The 16,762-nt window shown below is 50.0% G+C and overlaps 7 protein-coding genes across 7 annotated transcripts; 5 read left to right on the top strand and 2 right to left on the bottom strand.

The window, feature by feature from the left end:
* Nucleotides 1-677: 677 nt before the first annotated feature.
* On the top strand, nucleotides 678-1,751 carry BDV59DRAFT_192502 (uncharacterized protein; the record flags this gene model as incomplete). Its single annotated transcript, XM_073692050.1, has 3 exons — nucleotides 678-720; nucleotides 1,294-1,337; nucleotides 1,395-1,751. 3 exons carry the CDS (start codon nucleotides 678-680, stop codon nucleotides 1,749-1,751), a joined length of 444 nt encoding a protein of 147 aa, XP_073548891.1.
* Nucleotides 1,752-2,905: 1,154 nt separating this feature from the next.
* On the bottom strand, nucleotides 2,906-3,887 carry met16 (phosphoadenylyl-sulfate reductase (thioredoxin); the record flags this gene model as incomplete). The annotated part of the gene is made up of 2 exons (XM_073693716.1): nucleotides 2,906-3,651; nucleotides 3,707-3,887. The coding sequence occupies 2 exons, from the start codon at nucleotides 3,885-3,887 to the stop codon at nucleotides 2,906-2,908; spliced, it is 927 nt and encodes a 308-aa protein (XP_073548890.1).
* An 828-nt stretch (nucleotides 3,888-4,715) lies between these two features.
* BDV59DRAFT_175897 (phosphoserine phosphatase SerB) lies at nucleotides 4,716-6,634 on the top strand. Its single transcript, XM_073689340.1, has 3 exons — nucleotides 4,716-5,710; nucleotides 5,764-6,021; nucleotides 6,074-6,634. The coding sequence occupies exons 1-3, from the start codon at nucleotides 4,898-4,900 to the stop codon at nucleotides 6,398-6,400; spliced, it is 1,398 nt and encodes a 465-aa protein (XP_073548889.1). The 5' UTR covers nucleotides 4,716-4,897; the 3' UTR covers nucleotides 6,401-6,634.
* Nucleotides 6,635-7,388: 754 nt separating this feature from the next.
* BDV59DRAFT_200985 (uncharacterized protein) lies at nucleotides 7,389-9,301 on the top strand (the record flags this gene model as incomplete). Its single annotated transcript, XM_073693715.1, has 3 exons — nucleotides 7,389-7,470; nucleotides 8,836-9,029; nucleotides 9,077-9,301. The coding sequence occupies 3 exons, from the start codon at nucleotides 7,389-7,391 to the stop codon at nucleotides 9,299-9,301; spliced, it is 501 nt and encodes a 166-aa protein (XP_073548888.1).
* Nucleotides 9,302-10,762: 1,461 nt separating this feature from the next.
* Nucleotides 10,763-12,359, top strand: BDV59DRAFT_207195 (amino acid/polyamine transporter I; the record flags this gene model as incomplete). The annotated part of the gene is made up of 3 exons (XM_073694944.1): nucleotides 10,763-10,991; nucleotides 11,044-11,939; nucleotides 12,003-12,359. The coding sequence occupies 3 exons, from the start codon at nucleotides 10,763-10,765 to the stop codon at nucleotides 12,357-12,359; spliced, it is 1,482 nt and encodes a 493-aa protein (XP_073548887.1).
* Nucleotides 12,360-13,273: 914 nt separating this feature from the next.
* On the top strand, nucleotides 13,274-14,590 carry BDV59DRAFT_200983 (flavin monoamine oxidase family protein; the record flags this gene model as incomplete). Its single annotated transcript, XM_073693714.1, has 1 exon — nucleotides 13,274-14,590. One exon carries the CDS (start codon nucleotides 13,274-13,276, stop codon nucleotides 14,588-14,590), a length of 1,317 nt encoding a protein of 438 aa, XP_073548886.1.
* A 578-nt stretch (nucleotides 14,591-15,168) lies between these two features.
* On the bottom strand, nucleotides 15,169-16,521 carry BDV59DRAFT_207194 (saccharopine dehydrogenase family protein; the record flags this gene model as incomplete). Its single annotated transcript, XM_073694943.1, has 1 exon — nucleotides 15,169-16,521. One exon carries the CDS (start codon nucleotides 16,519-16,521, stop codon nucleotides 15,169-15,171), a length of 1,353 nt encoding a protein of 450 aa, XP_073548885.1.
* Nucleotides 16,522-16,762: the final 241 nt, after the last annotated feature.

Raw genomic sequence — 16,762 nt, 5'->3', positions numbered from 1 at the left:
GCTTGCGTGATTGGCGGGTCACCTGATCGACAGGCCCTTAGTCACCCTTTTAGTCATCCTTTCCTTCTTTCCTCCTCATAGTTACGCTCTAGCCAAGTGATAGTTTATCCCTGACACTCCTGGAGACGGAGATCTATTTCCTCCGGATAGACCCTGTCTGTCGATCTGAATCTCCCCATGCACTCCTGAGTTTGAGACTCAACGCTACCGTGTCGACGGTCTTACTGCGTCCAAAAGGACACTTGTCTTGATCTACAGGTGAGATGCATAACTCTATAGTGCGTAGCTACATAGGTAGATATAGTAAGTATATAAATATCGTAATCCGATCAAGCCATCTTCACTTTGCTTCATCATACATAACGTCCTTCAGTACCCATGTAACAGCCGATAAGATCTCGATAAGATAAGATCCAGCAGGAAAGCCTCTCCATACTGCGTACACCAGTGACGCCATCTTGTCCCTGATGGTGTCAACATCACTAATGGATCTGCGACGGATCCAGCTGGTAGATCCGGGTCTAATGGACTGCTTATATCTACGTCGATGGACTGGCCAGACTTTGCATCATCGTTCAGAGACCGTGTCCAAACAGGGCACTCGTATCCAAGAGCTCTACAGCTAGTCACGACCTAACCATCCAATTAATTAGCCATACACGTAACGAACAAGCACTATGATTCTCCATAGGCAAGTAGATTCCCTACTGCGTGCTAGCAGTTCTTGCTTAATCAACAACCCAACCACGCCGTACCATTTTCGGTTCTCGCCCCACATCCTCCCAGTCCACAGACAAGTACCTGGAACTACTACTGCGTACATCCACAATATCTACACACCATACACTAGAGTAGTCAGAAAAAATTCTAGTTATATCGAATAATCTACTCACCAAATCACTTTTCAGCCTCAGGCAGCAACCCACCGATGCGATTACGTCACCCAATAGTCGCGTCTCACCAGCCTCCCAAGTGAGCGACAACTCGACTATTCTATGGGGTGCTCTCAACATCTGTTTTGTTTGAATCATTGCCCTTCTTTTACTGATTCCGTTTCGAGGGGCTCTGCTGCTCTTTTCCCCTTTTTTGATCATACCCTTTAGCTTTCCTCCGCCTCGTCCATCTCGGGCGAGGATGGAAGAACAACCTATCCATCCCGAGAACTTGACATTGACCCCGGAAAGCTAGCAGCTCCTGTTTTGTGCGATTTTGGCTCAGCCGTGCTGGGCCACGAAGAGCATCTCGAAGACGTCCAGCCAGATAGTTATAGAGCACCAGAGGTAATTCTGGAAGTTCCATGGTCGTACAGTATTGACATCTGGAATGTTGGATGCATGGTAGGATAACAATAATCCTCTCAATGATATCCATACATATCTAACTGAACATCATAGATCTGGAATTTTTTTGAAGGCGGTTCCTTATTCACCGGCCACGACCACGAGTTTCAGGCATACCGGAGTCGAGCGCACCTTGCCGAAATGATCGGTCTCCTCGGTCAACCTCCAGCTAGTCTTCTTGCACGGGGGCGGCAAAGGCAGAAATTCTTCCTGGATTCAGGCGAATTTCGTGGAAAGTCGTTACTGAAGGAACCGACGCCCCTCGAGCAGAGGGAGACAGTTCTTGGAGGACAGGATAGGGAAAGCTTCTTACGGTTTATGCGGAGGATGTTGCAGTGGGAGCCAGAGAAACGTAGCACGGCGAAGGAGTTGGCGGAGGATGAATGGATTCGCAAGCACATAGACCTGTAATTGTAATAGCGCTGATGTTTAGGCTTATATGTTCAAAATTTAAGTCCCGCCTGTTTAGTTTCTCAGTTTTACATCTAGAAGAACGCAGAGCAATCCCATCGGTGTTCTTTTTTGGCTTCGTTGCTGGCTAGTAGTTTGTCCGGTACCTCTGTATTAACCGTTACCGCCCATGGTAGCAGAGCCAGTCCCACGAAGATATTGAGTATTGGGTATCGCAACCCTGTCTGTCGATCCGAATCTCGCATGCACTCCTGAGTCTACGCCTTACCCTATATTCTTACAATAGGGTAGGCATGTTCTACCACCTACCAAGATCTGACCGTCGTAACGCGGTAAAACAGATGTAAAGCATATAAATATAGATCTTACTAGGGATAGGCATAAACGTAAATCATCATCTTTCACTGGTAATTTTATCCTAACATATGACTTGCAGTCTCTAAATCCGCCACCCGATAAGATCTAGATAAGATAAGATCTACCCAGCCACGTGAGCCGTTCTCTGCCATACATTAGTCGGGCTGACGCCATCCCGACCCTGATGGTGTCACCACCGCCAGATCGATCGATCTACGAACTGATCTAACAGAGTAGATCAGGATCTAATTAGTTAATACTACTCTGCCTATTCAATTTGGCTAGACTGGCGTGTATGGCCTCTAGACTTGGCCGGCAAGACCCGTATACGAGGACTATAGTGGCCACAAGACCACCCCAATCAGCTAACAATACCCATTACACCGTAATAATCATCATCACTAATTGTCACAGTAGATTCCTGATTACGGCGTGAGTTTTTTTGACTTGATCAACTGCCCAGAGTACGCCATAGTTCAGCTCGCCTGCCTTAGGGTTCGCCCCACATTCCCACAACCGACTTCAGTACTTCTACATATTGCGTATACGCAGCACAGCAACCTGGAGAATCTAGTCATTCTATCATGCTAGTCATTATCGTCTGCCAACCCCTATGTACAGAAGCAAAATTCGGGCTGGCACTTTAGCTTTTAACCCACGCCCAATATCCAAAATCATAACGACATTATGCTCAAGTCCGTGCCAAAGGACAAATAGTAATCAAGGCTGGTAGTATCCCGCTAGTAATCCCAATCAGAAACGCCAATGAATGCAAGGAAGGAGGTGAACCATCAACTTCACGGAGCAGTGGTCACTTGAGAGCTCAACGCCTGCGACAGCGCCTCCTCCTGGCGCTTACGCTCCATGTCCAGCAGATACTGGGCGTACTTGGAACGAGGGTTGTGGATACCACACTCGGTCTTCTCCTGGCCCTTCCAGCGGCCGGAGCGTTCGTCCTCGTTTTCGCTGACGGGCTGCGTGGAGTGGTAGTCGCCAATGCTCTTGTAGCCACGGTCCAGCAGCTCGTTGTATGGCACGTTGTTCTCCTTGACGTAGGCCCGGACCTGCTCGAACGACCAGTTGGCCAGCGGGTTGATCTTGATGAGACCAGCTTCGTCGACCTCGATGATATCGAGGTCTCCCCGCTTGCCACCCTGGCTGCGGCGGCGGCCCGTGAGCACGGCGTGGACGTTGAGTTCTCGGTAAGCCCGCTGGGCCGGCTCGACCTTGGCCACCCAGTCGTAGAACTGGTCATCACGCTCCCAGAGACGGGCACCGTACTTCTTGGCGAATTCCTCTTCGGTCTCCAGGCCCTTGGGCTTGTAGACGTGGATGTTGACGAGCGGGTAACGGCTGCGGACCTTGTCGACTAGGGCCAGGGTCTCCTTGAAGTGGTGAAGGGTGTCAAGGAAGACGAGGTCAACCATCTGGGGACGCGGCACGTCCAGCTTGGAGAGCATGTCCAACGTGACCAGGCCCGTCAGACCAAAGGCAGTAGTCTGGAAGAGATGAGGCAGTGATGTAACACACCATCTGAGCACATCTAATATCTCGTTAGTTATTGGTCCCTGAGATGAAAGAAGGGCAGTGGGACGGACCTTGAGGTTCAAGGAACTGCAGCTGGCGGTTGAGGAACTGAAGATGAGGCTTGGTGAAGACAATCTCAGGGAGATAGTCGTCACTGGAACTACCACTGACATAGCCGGATTCTGTGGTAACATCTTTGGCATCGTAGGCCTCAGACTCGGCGGGGTAGTTGTCGGGCATCTTCGCAGGCATCGTGAAACGCGGGAAGACTCTGAATGAAGTGGATGCAAGAAGATCAAGGCTGAGCAGCAGATAGATCTATAGAGCAGGCAGACAAAAGATGGGGTGAGGGTAAAAAAGCTGAACAGATGCAAATGGGAGGCGAAAAGTGATGTAGGACAGAACCAGAGTGCCAATGGAGCGTCTGATATAGAAAAAGAGGCACCCAGGGGCAATCACGACATCATCGGCAACCGGAACCTCATCTGGCGTGCCAGAAGGCTTTGGACATGCCGAACCATTCTGCCGCTGCGATCACGACATTCACTGTGACCGCCTGCCGGAAGCGGGTGTCTCTGGCTGAAAAATTCAATTTCCTCATGTCCCCAGGAAATCACGCAATTCCTGCGCGGATGGTCGCTGTGGGTTCCCGTACCCGCCATTTCGCTGATAAATCGCTTCGTTCCACCCTGTTCGGTGCGAGACCACCGGGCTCCAGCGAGAAAACACTCATCCGGGCGTGCAAGATGACTGGTTCCGCCCGGCGGATCCTCGTGGGGAAGCCTCTCGATGATGTACATGCAGGGCTGGATGATGTAGCGGGGGATGAGGTGATCTGGAGGATTAGCAAGCAAGATCATAACGGGATGGGTGCGTCATAGGAAGGAGTGTGATGGTATGCTTACTGTGACTCCATGATTTGAATCAATGGAGGAAGGTATCCGGGAAACTTTGTCTCGCGTCTTCGTCTGTAGTTCTTTAACGGCGCCGAGGATGATGATGTGAGGTTGTTCGTTCGACGTGATGGTAGGGGTCACATGACCTGACCACGTGCCGATCACCAACAACAGGGGAAAAAAAAAGAAAAAAGAAAAAAACAACAGAATTCGACGATATCAAAACCCGTTGACTTCAACGTCTCTCGCTCGCGCTCTCGCAGGGTCCTCTACCCGTGGCCTTGATCACGTTCTTTGCACGTCCCACTTGGTTCCTCTAGTTCCTCTCGATCCCCTCGTTTATTTAGACCTCCCTCCCATCGAACCATGACTTCCAACCGCCCCCAGCGGCCCGTACTGCAACAGTCCCTGCGCAGTAATTCCTTCATTCAGGACCACCAGCAATATAAACCCTCCATCCCCGTCAACCAAACCATTGGAAATGTCCTGGGCACCGGGAACTCCATCGATTCCGGATTGAGCTCCCTGGCCCTCAACCCTATCAGTCCGGACCCCGAGAAAGTCACCGATAGTGGCATCATCCACAGTATCTTCAACCACCACACCAATCCCCTCCCCGGTGGCACTCCGTCAATAGTCGCAACCATCTACTACAAAACCGGCGATCCCATTCATCCGCATCTCCATCCCGATTCGTCCTCAAATGCAGCCCAGCTTCCTTCCCCCATGGTGCCCCCCGGATCCGCCCCCACTGTCGACATTGAGAAGATTCCCCGCGAGCCGCCTGCCCCGGAACCCGAGCCTCTGGACCATCTCTACGGACCCTTCGTGTCGCAGCTCTGCTTGACCAACTTCCTCCAGATCATCGAGTCCCTACCGACCCCCTACCAGCGCATGAACACCTCGCACCGCTGTCTCGACCAGCATGAGAACCCCCGCGTCGTCGAAGTCACCTTCTCCCCGCCGCCCAACCCGGAATATTTGACCTTCACCGACCTGCGCAAACACGAGAGCATCTGGCGCTTCGAGCGCGAGTGGAACGTCGAAGTCGTCCTGCAACAGGAGAGCGTCTTCCGTCGGCACAAGCGCTTGGTCGTGTTCGATATGGACAGCACCCTCGTGGCCAACGAGTCCATTGACGAGATTGCCAAATTCATCGGCGCCGAGAAGGCTGTATCGGTACGTCATCTCCTCTACATCCTTCCGGCCCGCACTAACGCGTCGATATGTAGGAAATCACGGAACGCGCCATGAACGGCGAGCTTGACTTCTCCGCCTCGCTGCGCGAGCGTGTCGGCCTGCTCAAGGGCGTCCCGGCCGACGTTTTTGACAAGCTCAAGTCCGTCCTGAAGATCGTCCCCGGTGCGCGGGAACTCTGCAAGGCGCTGAAGCAGATGGGCTGCAAGATGGCCGTCCTGAGCGGTGGATTCCAGCCGCTCGCTGAATGGCTGGCCGGCGAACTGGGCATCGACTACGCCCATGCCAATCATGTATGCGGTCTCCCTGTTGCCATTCGTGCGTTGTATTAACCCTGGGGTGCAGCTCGAAATCGACCCCGAAACCCAGACCCTCACGGGTCGCCTCGTCCCGACGTACCCGATCATCGATGCGAACCAGAAGCGTGCACTGCTAAAGTCCATTGCGGCTGACAACAATATCCCGCTGTCACAGACCGTGGCGGTGGGTGACGGTGCGAACGACCTGCTCATGTTGCACGCTGCTGGACTGGGCGTTGCGTGGCGCGCCAAGAGCAAGGTGCAGCTGGAGGCCCCGACACGCCTGAACGGCGAAAGCTTGGCGGATATCCTGTACCTCTTTGGCCTGACGCATGCAGACGTGAAGGAGCTGATCGCAGACGAGATCGTATGATCGGCGTTTGGCTGGGGTTTCTTTTATTTCTTTGTATATTTCTTTGGACCTTGTCAGCAGGTACGGCAAGAGTGCCCCCCCTTTTTTTTTTTGGATAGGAGACAGTTTGGTGTGGGTGAGTTGATTTCGGGTTTGAACATAGCATTTCATGTTGGCGTAAGAGTGCACAGGATCGATGGATGCCTATACGACGCTACGAATATACCGTTGATGAATGCTTGTTTAGGTTTACGCTGTAGAATTGACGTTGAAGTAGCATTATCTATACAGTAACTTAGCGGGACATGAGTACCTTTATGCTCACTCCATAGTCATATGGGCTTATGGCACATGTTTGGAAATATGCAAATTTGGGAAAGTCGTAGTCGAGGTATGCAACTGAGCAGAAGCGATAATTTGCAAACATAACTCGAGTATCAACAACCCCCATAACTATAAAGGCTTTTTAGGCAACCTAGACATGCAGGAACCGTCTATATCCAAGGAGCAGTGAAGTCTGTCCAATTCATTTTTGGTATTTCGGGTGATTCATGTAACACTTCTATCTGGAGGGGCAGAATGAATCATTATGATGTCGATATAGCCACCTATATTGAGGATATTCATTCTCTACAGGCAATATAGGTGGGTGACTACAGCCCTGCAGTGAAATATCTACTTGCGTCTGTCACTTCGTTCTTTATGCATCCAACTATTTAAGCCCTCTTCCCTCTCCTTTTGATCTTGTTGATTACAACTACTGGCCTTTACCAGTTGAGGCGTAGTTATATATATTACTTGCCTCAGTACATCTTCAGAATCCGTGCTAATTTAGGTCCGTCATAAATAGTTGGTCAAAAGTCTCCTTACACTTCGCGTCAATAAAAAAGACCTACTATTTTCAACTCCCCACTACACCATAATGAGGTCCTTTGGGACCGAAATTAGTGCGTATGGTAGTATATATGTTAATAAATGCCGTGGTATAGTATGTTCCTCGCGTTATCAAATGTCAACCGACGAGAGCGACCAGGAACTGCACGACGCTGAGAAGATGATGGTGGTTGACTACCATTCTACTCTCGACAACGGTGGGTGCCGAGGAGGGACGCCAATGCCGTCCTACCCTTATCCTGTGCTCACGATGGTTCTGTCGACGTGGCTGTCTGAACTCGATAGACACTTCCGCAATGCTCTCGAGGCGATTCTCTTTCATGGGAATTCCAATCACGTGGGTTCGATTCGGAAAAAGGATCTGACTGTGAACACCGTGCGTTTTCTCAAGCTTGCGTTTAACATCTACTAACTCATGATACCAGGGATTCGGTGGGGAGCTAAGACCGGGAGAACCAATCTTGTACAACCCCATCCTATCGATCGTTGCCTGCTTGCCTCCCGCTGGCACTGGTCCATCATAGGGAAAAGCCATACTTCAGTAGATCGATGCGCGAGAAGCGGAGCTGTACAAACTGACTCAGCCGCAGAAGGTCTCCTTATGTTATTCAAGTGGAATACGGATAAGAAAGGTATCGTCTCCCTTTCGGCCCGAGTTATTTGAGGCGCCGCACTGGTGTCCCCCAAAACTACCAACGAGCCGATGGAAGTGTGATGCCTAGCACATCGAGGGCAGGGTGGTCTTCAATAAATCTCAGCCAACTGAGAAGATCGGATTCAGAAGAACCAGGTCTCTCATCAATTGGCCAATTTCAAGATACCGTGGCATAATATCTTAATCCCAGCATCAGCTGGCCTGCCTTATTAAACAGGCCGATTTTCCCACTAAACCATTTTACGATCTCAGCATGAAAACCTCTTGCGAGTATCCTTATTTTATTGACCTGTCTTGTCAAGCAGGCCGATTTCTCAAAACTTCTTTATGATTTTAGAATGGAAGCGCCAGTATTCTCATGTTCCTGACTTGCCTGGTTAAGCAGATCAAATCCCGGTTACATGCGTCTATCTGCATAAGTATTCCCTTTCGGATGGAGAGGATGTTGAATGGGAAGGATGTTGTTGCCCCTTTGTGTTTTCCCAACAGCAGTTTCCACTTAGAAAACATCCTGACACCAATCTCAAGGCCAGGTCCTCTCAGAACCGACACCATTTTCTATCTCATGATGTATGGGGAGATATGTTAAGATGTCTATGGTTCTTGGTACAGGTGACCAGTGCCGGGCCGTGTCAAGTCCGAGCGATTACTGTAGCCAATTTGAGAGTTGTCAGGAAGCCTGCAGATCCTGAGGAAACGTCCGAAGTGTAGATCTGCGTAGAGGCGACGTGACCGACAACCATCATCATCAACCTCTCACACCCGCAGACTATTCCGTCAATTCTGTCATCAGGATACCTACGGGTATCAACTTCTCTTCATTACGAACCACCACTTTAGTCAGAGTATGGGATCCGCAGCCTTTTCACTGGCTATGCGGCCTCGGGCTCCGAACTGACTGTAACAGATACTATTTCGACCCACACTACTTCTCAAGTCAAGTCCTCCGTTAAGATGAAGCCGACTGTTGCTTCAGACTCTATGGATACCGATTTGGACAAGATTATTTCAAGTGTGACTTCCATTGAAATGTTCACAGAAGGCCTTCTTTCCACACCGCAAACCTTCGGAAAGAAAAGAATCGTGTTTAAAAACCTCAAGGTAGGTCATTCTGTTCTGTTATAGAGTTGCACATCTAACATATATAGGTCAGCCGATCGAAGTACCAAGATGTTCTTAACTGGCTTACAGAGGCGTATTACGAGAGAAATAACACTACCATGGAGTATAATGAGAAGACCGGCACGGTTATAGGCTCAAAAGACACTCCCGAAGGGCGCAACTGCGAACTGCTCGATCCGTCCGCGCATCAAGGCGGAGGTCTGGCGCGCCCCCGCCATCAATGGCCAAGTCGACTTACGGGTAGCTTATAACTACAAGCGAAACTAGCATACATAGAATGATGCCGGCTTTTTTTTCTCTGGTATTTTTATTGGCGAGGAAGGAGTATAGCCGGGACTAGAATGAAACTGGTACCTGGCAATATGTTCTCAGATGTACCCGATTTCGACTTCTCGATGGCAAGTTATTTCGGATTAACGGATGGAACTTTAAAAGCTCCACGTCTATCTATGTTCGCAGTCGTCGTGATGGGAAGAAATTTGGGGGCGTGTCTAACGAGCGCTTGGGGACTAGAACTTGAAACGGCATTGAAGCACTACTAGGTAGCTTTCCCGATATTTGAACGTAATTGAGCTATTTCACATAGATTTGGGTCCTAGCACTCAGGTATTGGAATCTATCTAGTTGATTGGTTAAAAAGGCTTCCCAACAATGATTTGCCACGATAAAATATGGTGCTGACCTAGTTTCCATCCACGTTGGAAGTCCCAAAACCTTTACAACCCCGATTTGCTTCCACGCGTATTGTTGTCCACATTTTCCTTATCTGGATGGGCGAGTGCCATTGCACTCAGACTACTTGAAACCAATAGGAAAAAAAAAAAAAAAAAAAAAGTAAAAGCATACAACAGCATAAGTATGGCGGTGGTCACTAGGCGCTGCGTGTGCGGCTGGCCGCCCTATTCAGGCTTCCTTCAGAACACTTCATACCCCTAGTGGAAAGGCTAATAATAGACAGAATAGATTGGTAGTCGGTACGTTAAGTACTAGTACAAGATGTACGAAATGTTGGAACACCGTCAGAGAACAGCAAAGAAAACTAGATTCCCGAGTACGTCGACAACACGCAAAGGCTAATAGCTTCGAGTGACACATTTTTCAGCCTGTCTCATTTGATATTGACTATAGGCCATGGCATTTCATGCGGAAAGACCAGATTCGGTAAAATGGCCTTTCGGGTCACTCGAGGGTGTGTTTCTGGCTGCCGAGTGTCGAGACAGGAGTCAGATCCCAAAAAAGATAGCCCTCCCTTCCAAGACTCCCACTGGACTACATATCGGTCTGCGGAAGCCCCAGAAGAGCCTCAGGAAGCAGGTGTTGCGGTCCCGTCTCGTATGCGGAGCTAACAGAACAGGTCGCTTCCGCGGCACCGAGCAGGTGTGGCACATTCCGTACTAAAGTTTTTCACTAGTAGGCGACTTAACTCTATCGGAACACTACTATGCGTGTCTGATAAAGTGAGCAACGTAGATCACTTAAAGTACAAGCCCTAAATCTGGGGTGCAGGGAGTCTTTCATTCCATCCACGTCTTACCTCTGAATTTCTCTATCTAAGGCTGGTCTCCTTTAATCTCCGACAACTTCATTGAAAGTGGTAGCCTCGTCTTAAGGCATCTTTAATAAATTGAATGAAAATGTCAAAGGTCGGAATATCAGGAGAGTCGGACGACAAGTTCGACTCTGTTGCTGACCGTGCCATGACTAGTGAGTCTATGGGAATAGGTGAGGTCAAGCCAAAAGTGCATTTTGGCTTGATCTCTGCCATAGGCGTGCAGTACTCGGTCACTGGTGCTCCGATAGCCATAGGCACCTATCTGTCGCTGACAATAGGGCTGGGTGGTTCGGCGGCCTATTTCTGGGGATACGTTATGATGGGCTTCTTCCAGTTGACAACTTGCTTGGCTATGTGCGAGCTAGCATCTGCTATTCCTCATTCTTCCGGTAAGGGAAGTCCGGACTGAAGTTTGCTGGTGGCCGTGGTTAATTTGTCAAGGACCTGCGTACTGGGTGACCGTCCTAGGGCCCCCTCGCTATGGCCGCACACTGGGATACATCATGGGATGGCTGACGAATGCTGGCTGGTTCTTTATCAGCTCAGCTTGCGTTCTTTACGCAGCACAGCTCACCATGGCTATTGTTGAAGTAGCACACCCGGACTTCACGATCGAGACCTGGCAGACCTACCTCGTCTACTGCGCATATTCGGTGCTATGTTTTTCCATCAACCTGCCTCGGACTTTCAAGATCGTCCATTACTTGCTCACTGCAGTCATCTTTATCCTCAACGGTACAGCAATCTGGTTGCTTGTTGCACTTTTAGCCCGTGCTCATCCGAAACAAAACGCTCATGCGGTCTTCATTGAATTTGTAAACGAGTCGGGTTGGTCTTCTGACGGTGCTGTCTTCTTTTTGGCGTTGTTACCCGCCTACGCCTGCCTGGCAGGGCTCGATAACGCAACGCATTTAGCGGACGAAATGGAGAATCCTAAGAAACAGATCCCACAGGTGATTATGGGGTCGTTCGCCATGAACTACTTCACCGCGTTGCCTATGATCGTGGTTTATGAATTCTGCAACGTGGAGCCAGAGAGCATGCTCGACCCAGTCGGAGGCCAGCCAATGATCCAACTCATGGTGAACGCCTTCCGTTCGCTCCCGCTGACGATAGTCACCACGGCCGTTATCATTTATGGCTTTTTCGTGGCGTCTGCGTCTTCACTGATCACTTGGGCCCGACTCACCTGGTCTTTCTCTCGCGATGGTTCTCTTCCATTTTCAAGAATGATGGCCAAGCTCACATCGCGGGATAGTTTGCCCGTTAATGCATTATCCATCAACACGGTAGTCCTCATTGCTCTTGGCGCTATCAGCATCGGTTCGTCAACGGCTGTAAGTCCCTGAATTCTTCCTTTTGCCTCATGAATACCGACTCTGACTCCACGGGACTTCCAGATGAACGCTCTCCTCGGAGCAGCTAACGTGTGCATTGTTTCGGCCATCGTCACGGCCTTTGGGCTGGCTCTCTATAGAGGGCGGAAGTCATTCGATCCAGATCGTTGGTTTAATTTGGGCCGATGGGGCGACGCCATATTTTGGCTGTCAACCTTGTGGAGTGTCTTCATGACCGTGATGCTCAGCATGCCACTATACCTCCCAGTGACACCAGCATACATGAACTGGACGTGCGTTGTCTTTGGAGGAGTCGTTGTGCTTGCAGCCATATACTGGTTTGCCGTCTTCTCTAGAATTGAAGTGGCCTATTCCAGTGGCGACCATGGAGAAGAGCAGGAGAACCACCGAGGACCATGAGAACTAGCATCCGGGAAGCTCCAAACTGGCTCGATATACCGCATTTATCCTTCTGGATTCTTTAGCTGCGTGGAAGGAAATCTATACAGCTTTAAATGTCTTTTTTTACATCGTAGCCCCAGTAAAAATATAATTTACTGTCTAGTAAGCAAAACATACAGAGTTCCTATCAGGCTTACATTCGCTTCGTAGCTACACAGTCTCTGCACATCTGACTTCGCAAGTATCGAGTCACCATGAAAATCATGTTGCTTTTCCGGATCAGCTGGTTTGTCTTGCAAAGGAAGGTTCAAGCGAAAGTATTGGCCATCGAAATAGCCGCGGCTCCGACCTACGTGAGAGGACCCCGCGAATACTTGGCATGAATCACTTAGTATTTCCTACAGCATAGCTGTAACCTATAGTAGTGGCATATTTGTTTGGTGAGTCTCTTTGGGTTAACCAAGTATCCATGGCTGCTGCGGATCCGTGAGAAAGCACGGTTATTACTCCCGGATTAGTATGATAGCTGAGAATGCCTGTTGCATTTAGACTGATTCCGAGGCACCGAGGCAAAAGACTCTCAAATCAGTTACATCAACCTGAGGTTCATAGATAGAACATTTGACCCGAGAGTGGGGAAGGTGGGAAGAAGTGTTCGACGCTGGAGCTCATCGGTCCGGGAGATATAAGTATATGCAGAGGAGATTTCGAACATGCCACTTGGAGTTGCTTCTACTTTGTACTTCTCTCACTGGTCACCTGGAAAAAGGTTTCTACTACTCGTCGTTTATACTTTGTACGTTATACTTTGCTGGGATACTCCGATTCGTGAATGCGCCTCTGCGGTCATCTTCGTCCAATTCCTTCATTGTTCAAGATCTCCAACAAGTTACCTCCGGAGAGCGAATACGTCATACGTGAAAAAGACCAGCATGAGAGATACCTTTGACGTTGCAGTGATCGGGGCTGGCGTGGCGGGCATAACTGCGGCACGCGATCTGAGTAAAATGGGCCATTCTGTTGTCCTTCTCGAGGCGCGCGATAGAGTAGGTGGCAGAACTTATACGAAAACTGTGTTCGGGGAATCGCTCGAGATGGGCGGTGCTTATGTGCACTGGACGCAGCCTGCAGTGTGGCAGGAGCTGCAGCGACAGGGCCTGGACGTGTTGGTCCCGCCTAAAATCAGCAACAAGGTATACTGGTTAGCAGATGGCGCGGCACACACGGCCAGCCGTGCGCGCTACGACGAAATCACGTATCCGCTCCTGGCTCAATTGTTTGCAGACGCCCGTAAATGGTTTCCAGTGCCGTTCGATGTCAATGCAGTTGATACCCGCGATTTAGAAAAGAAATCGCTAGAGGACCGTATAACCTCATTGAACCTGCCGCCGTTCGAACGAGACTCTCTGAAGGGTACAATGGCCGGCGTATGTTCCTCTTACCGCACACAGGGGATCGCTCAACTCCTCCATTCCGTGGCTGGGTTCTTTGGAGAATATCGAGCCTTTTACGAGACTGCTGGGCAATGGAGCATTCAAGGCGGCACATATGCTCTTATAAAGGCTATTCTTTCTGAATCTAAGGCACAGTTACGACTATCGACCCCAGTCTCCTCGATCTCTCAGAACGAGTTCGGGGTATTGGTGACTACTCGAACAGGTCAGCGAATCAACGCACGAATGGCTGTCGTTGCTACACCACTCAATACAATTGGCGACATCCAGTTTATCCCTGATATGCTTCCGAACGTGCGAACAATGATTGACCAAAGGAATCCGGTTATGGCCAGTAAATTATGGGTCCGGTTGAAGGGGCCGATTGAAGAGTTCGCCATCTACGCACCAGCCGAGCAACATCCTATAAACGTCGCTAGAATGACGGGACGCCTTGAGAATGGAGATGCGCTAGTTATGTGTTTGTGCACAAATGCTGCATCAATTAATGGGAATGACTGCGAGGCAGTGCAAAAAGCGCTGCGAAGGTTCATTCCCACTATTGAAGTCCTCGATGTATTCTACCAGAACTGGGCGACGGAAGAATTCTCCAAGGGAGGCTGGGTAAATCATCGACCCGGAAGCCTAACTGGTGCACTTCCGCATATTCGAAAGCCACATGGACGTATTTACTTTGCCGGGAGTGACGTTGCCGCCCTTTTCCCCGGTTCAATTGAGGGCGCGATGCAAAGTGCCACCGTGGTTGCTCGCGATGTGAGCGCAGCACTAGCTAGTGGAAGCGAAAGCCAAGTGTGAAACTGTAGAAAACCCATGTTCACGTTGTAAATGCCCATGAGTCGCCAACAAATACTTACCTGTTTTGGGTACCAGTGACGTTGAGATAGCTTTATCATCCTACCTTAATGCGGTTTTAACTACACTTCCTTTTTTTCCTTCCCTAGGCTCTACAAATGTCTAATGTCCCCCCCCCCCCCGAGCCGTTAGGGAAGATGTCTGTCAATAGTTAAGTCGCATAAGCCGTCACATTACTTGACAATATATACCCCAATATTTAGGGCCGAGCCCTGCAATCTACCCCAGCTGGATTTCCCAATGATGTCCCCAAGCCCACTATTCGTGGTTTGGACAGACAGATTGCGGGACAAAATGTGCTTCTCTCAGCAGGCCACTACGAAAAAATTTAGTGACAGAGGAGGATTAGCAATCAGGCTTCGGAAAGAAAGGCCAGGGCTTATCCGGCCCAGAGAAGAACAAAAAGACAGTGCCTAACAAGGTTGGATTGACTATTGGCTGACGAAGCAATCTGGAGAACTAAAGCTATCTAAGCAGGAAAATAAGTGGCAGTGATCCACTTTGTCCATCAGGAAGAAAGCCTAGTACGAATACGTTTCGGGCAACTCTTTAGCTGGTACGCCAACAGCCTCGAGTGCCTTGTAGAAAGCCTGCGGTTCGGCCCAGTCCTCGGGAGAAAAGACACCGCTCAGAGTCTGCCCAGCATGAAGGGCCATGGTCATGAAGGCTGCGCAAGCTGTCCCGGTCACACTGCCCATGCTTCTCATCAGGTAAGAATCAGAACCGCACGTAGGCGTCCGCTTCGTGACAATAGCTGGATGACCGTTGCGAGTCCCAACTGCCCGCACCAGAAGGGCTCCTGCCGTTTCTACCTTCTCGGAGTAACCCGTAGCTTCGATCAAGAAATCGCGTACGTCTTCCTTGGAGGTTTCCCCTCTCTTGATTTGGTCAATCAGTCCTTCAAATGCATAAGCTGCAGCCCTGTTGGATCCTTTAGCCTGTTTAAGGAGCCTGGAGCTTTGCTGGCTATCGATTTCGAGTCTAGGAAACTCTGCCGCGAGATCGCGAAGAAGTTGGCCGCCGACTTCAGGCTCCAGTTTGCCGTGCCGAGCTTTCAACTGGAAATCACCTGCTTCGTCGATGGGCAAGATACCGCGACGGACAGCGTTGCCCAGACCCCGTGCACACCCGAACTTAGTTGAAGGATAAAGGCCGCCAAAACACCTGATGCTATCTGCATTGGGAAAAAGCCGGGGAAGAGTAATCGGCTCCGGATGGGCAGTCTCATGAAGCATCATTTCTGTGGATTTGCCCAACATCGGCGCATACCTAGTTTCCAAGTATGACTCGATTAAGGTGGGTTTGCCGTTGACCCATGTCAGACAAGGCCCGGAAGCAATATGCATGAGATGCTCCATGACAGCTTTTCCAGCTCCGGATTTCTCATTACCAACCAGCCAGCAAAGGTCGATTGCGCTGACACTATCAAGCTCTCTGGCTGCATCAACAGCAATGACGTTGCTCATGCCCGGCGACGCACCACAGCCAATAAAGAACGCGACGCCTTCTTTTTTTGCGCGTTCATTCAAGTCCAGTGCTGCCTGGGTGCTTTCAACATCGTCGTCGAAATCAAGGTACGGAACTTTAACTTCTAAACAGGCTTCTATCACTGGATGTGAAGTGCGGGTGTATGGCCCTGCCCCAAGGACGACAAGTGCAGCGCCCTTGATTGCGTCAACAAGTGCTGCATGGTTGAAGAGATCGAGCTTGAGTGTCGATGCACGCCCTGGCGGCAGCTTTGCGCGAAGTGCCTCAACCGCTTCCACGTTGATGTCAGCAAGGATAAGCGGTGCGTTACTGGCCTTAAAAAAGCGCTGAACGACCAGTTGAGACATCGCACCGGAGGCACCTATCACAATGATGGGCTTGGACATGTTAGCGTTTATGTTGTGTAAATTTTTCGAAGGCATGTAAAAAGTGAGGGGAGAAGTTGATCGTAATCGCGTTCAGATAAGTTCACTTGTTTTCCTTTTCATCAGCAATACTTTCCTCTGTGGCCCATTCTGGCAACCTGTCTTATAGCCATGTTTGAAGGCAACAATTACAACCGAGGGGCAATCGAGAATCCGAGGCTCAAGCCATGTCAAGATTCCCACTGGCTGTTTTGGGGGGGGG

The sequence above is a fragment of the Aspergillus ambiguus genome (genome assembly GCF_047715705.1).
Source record: "Aspergillus ambiguus strain CBS 117.58 unplaced genomic scaffold BDV59scaffold_11, whole genome shotgun sequence".
In the NCBI taxonomy this organism is placed as follows: Eukaryota; Fungi; Ascomycota; class Eurotiomycetes; order Eurotiales; family Aspergillaceae; genus Aspergillus; species Aspergillus ambiguus.
Note: the sequence above shows the minus strand (reverse complement) of the source record. Positions and strands in the feature narration are given on the sequence as shown.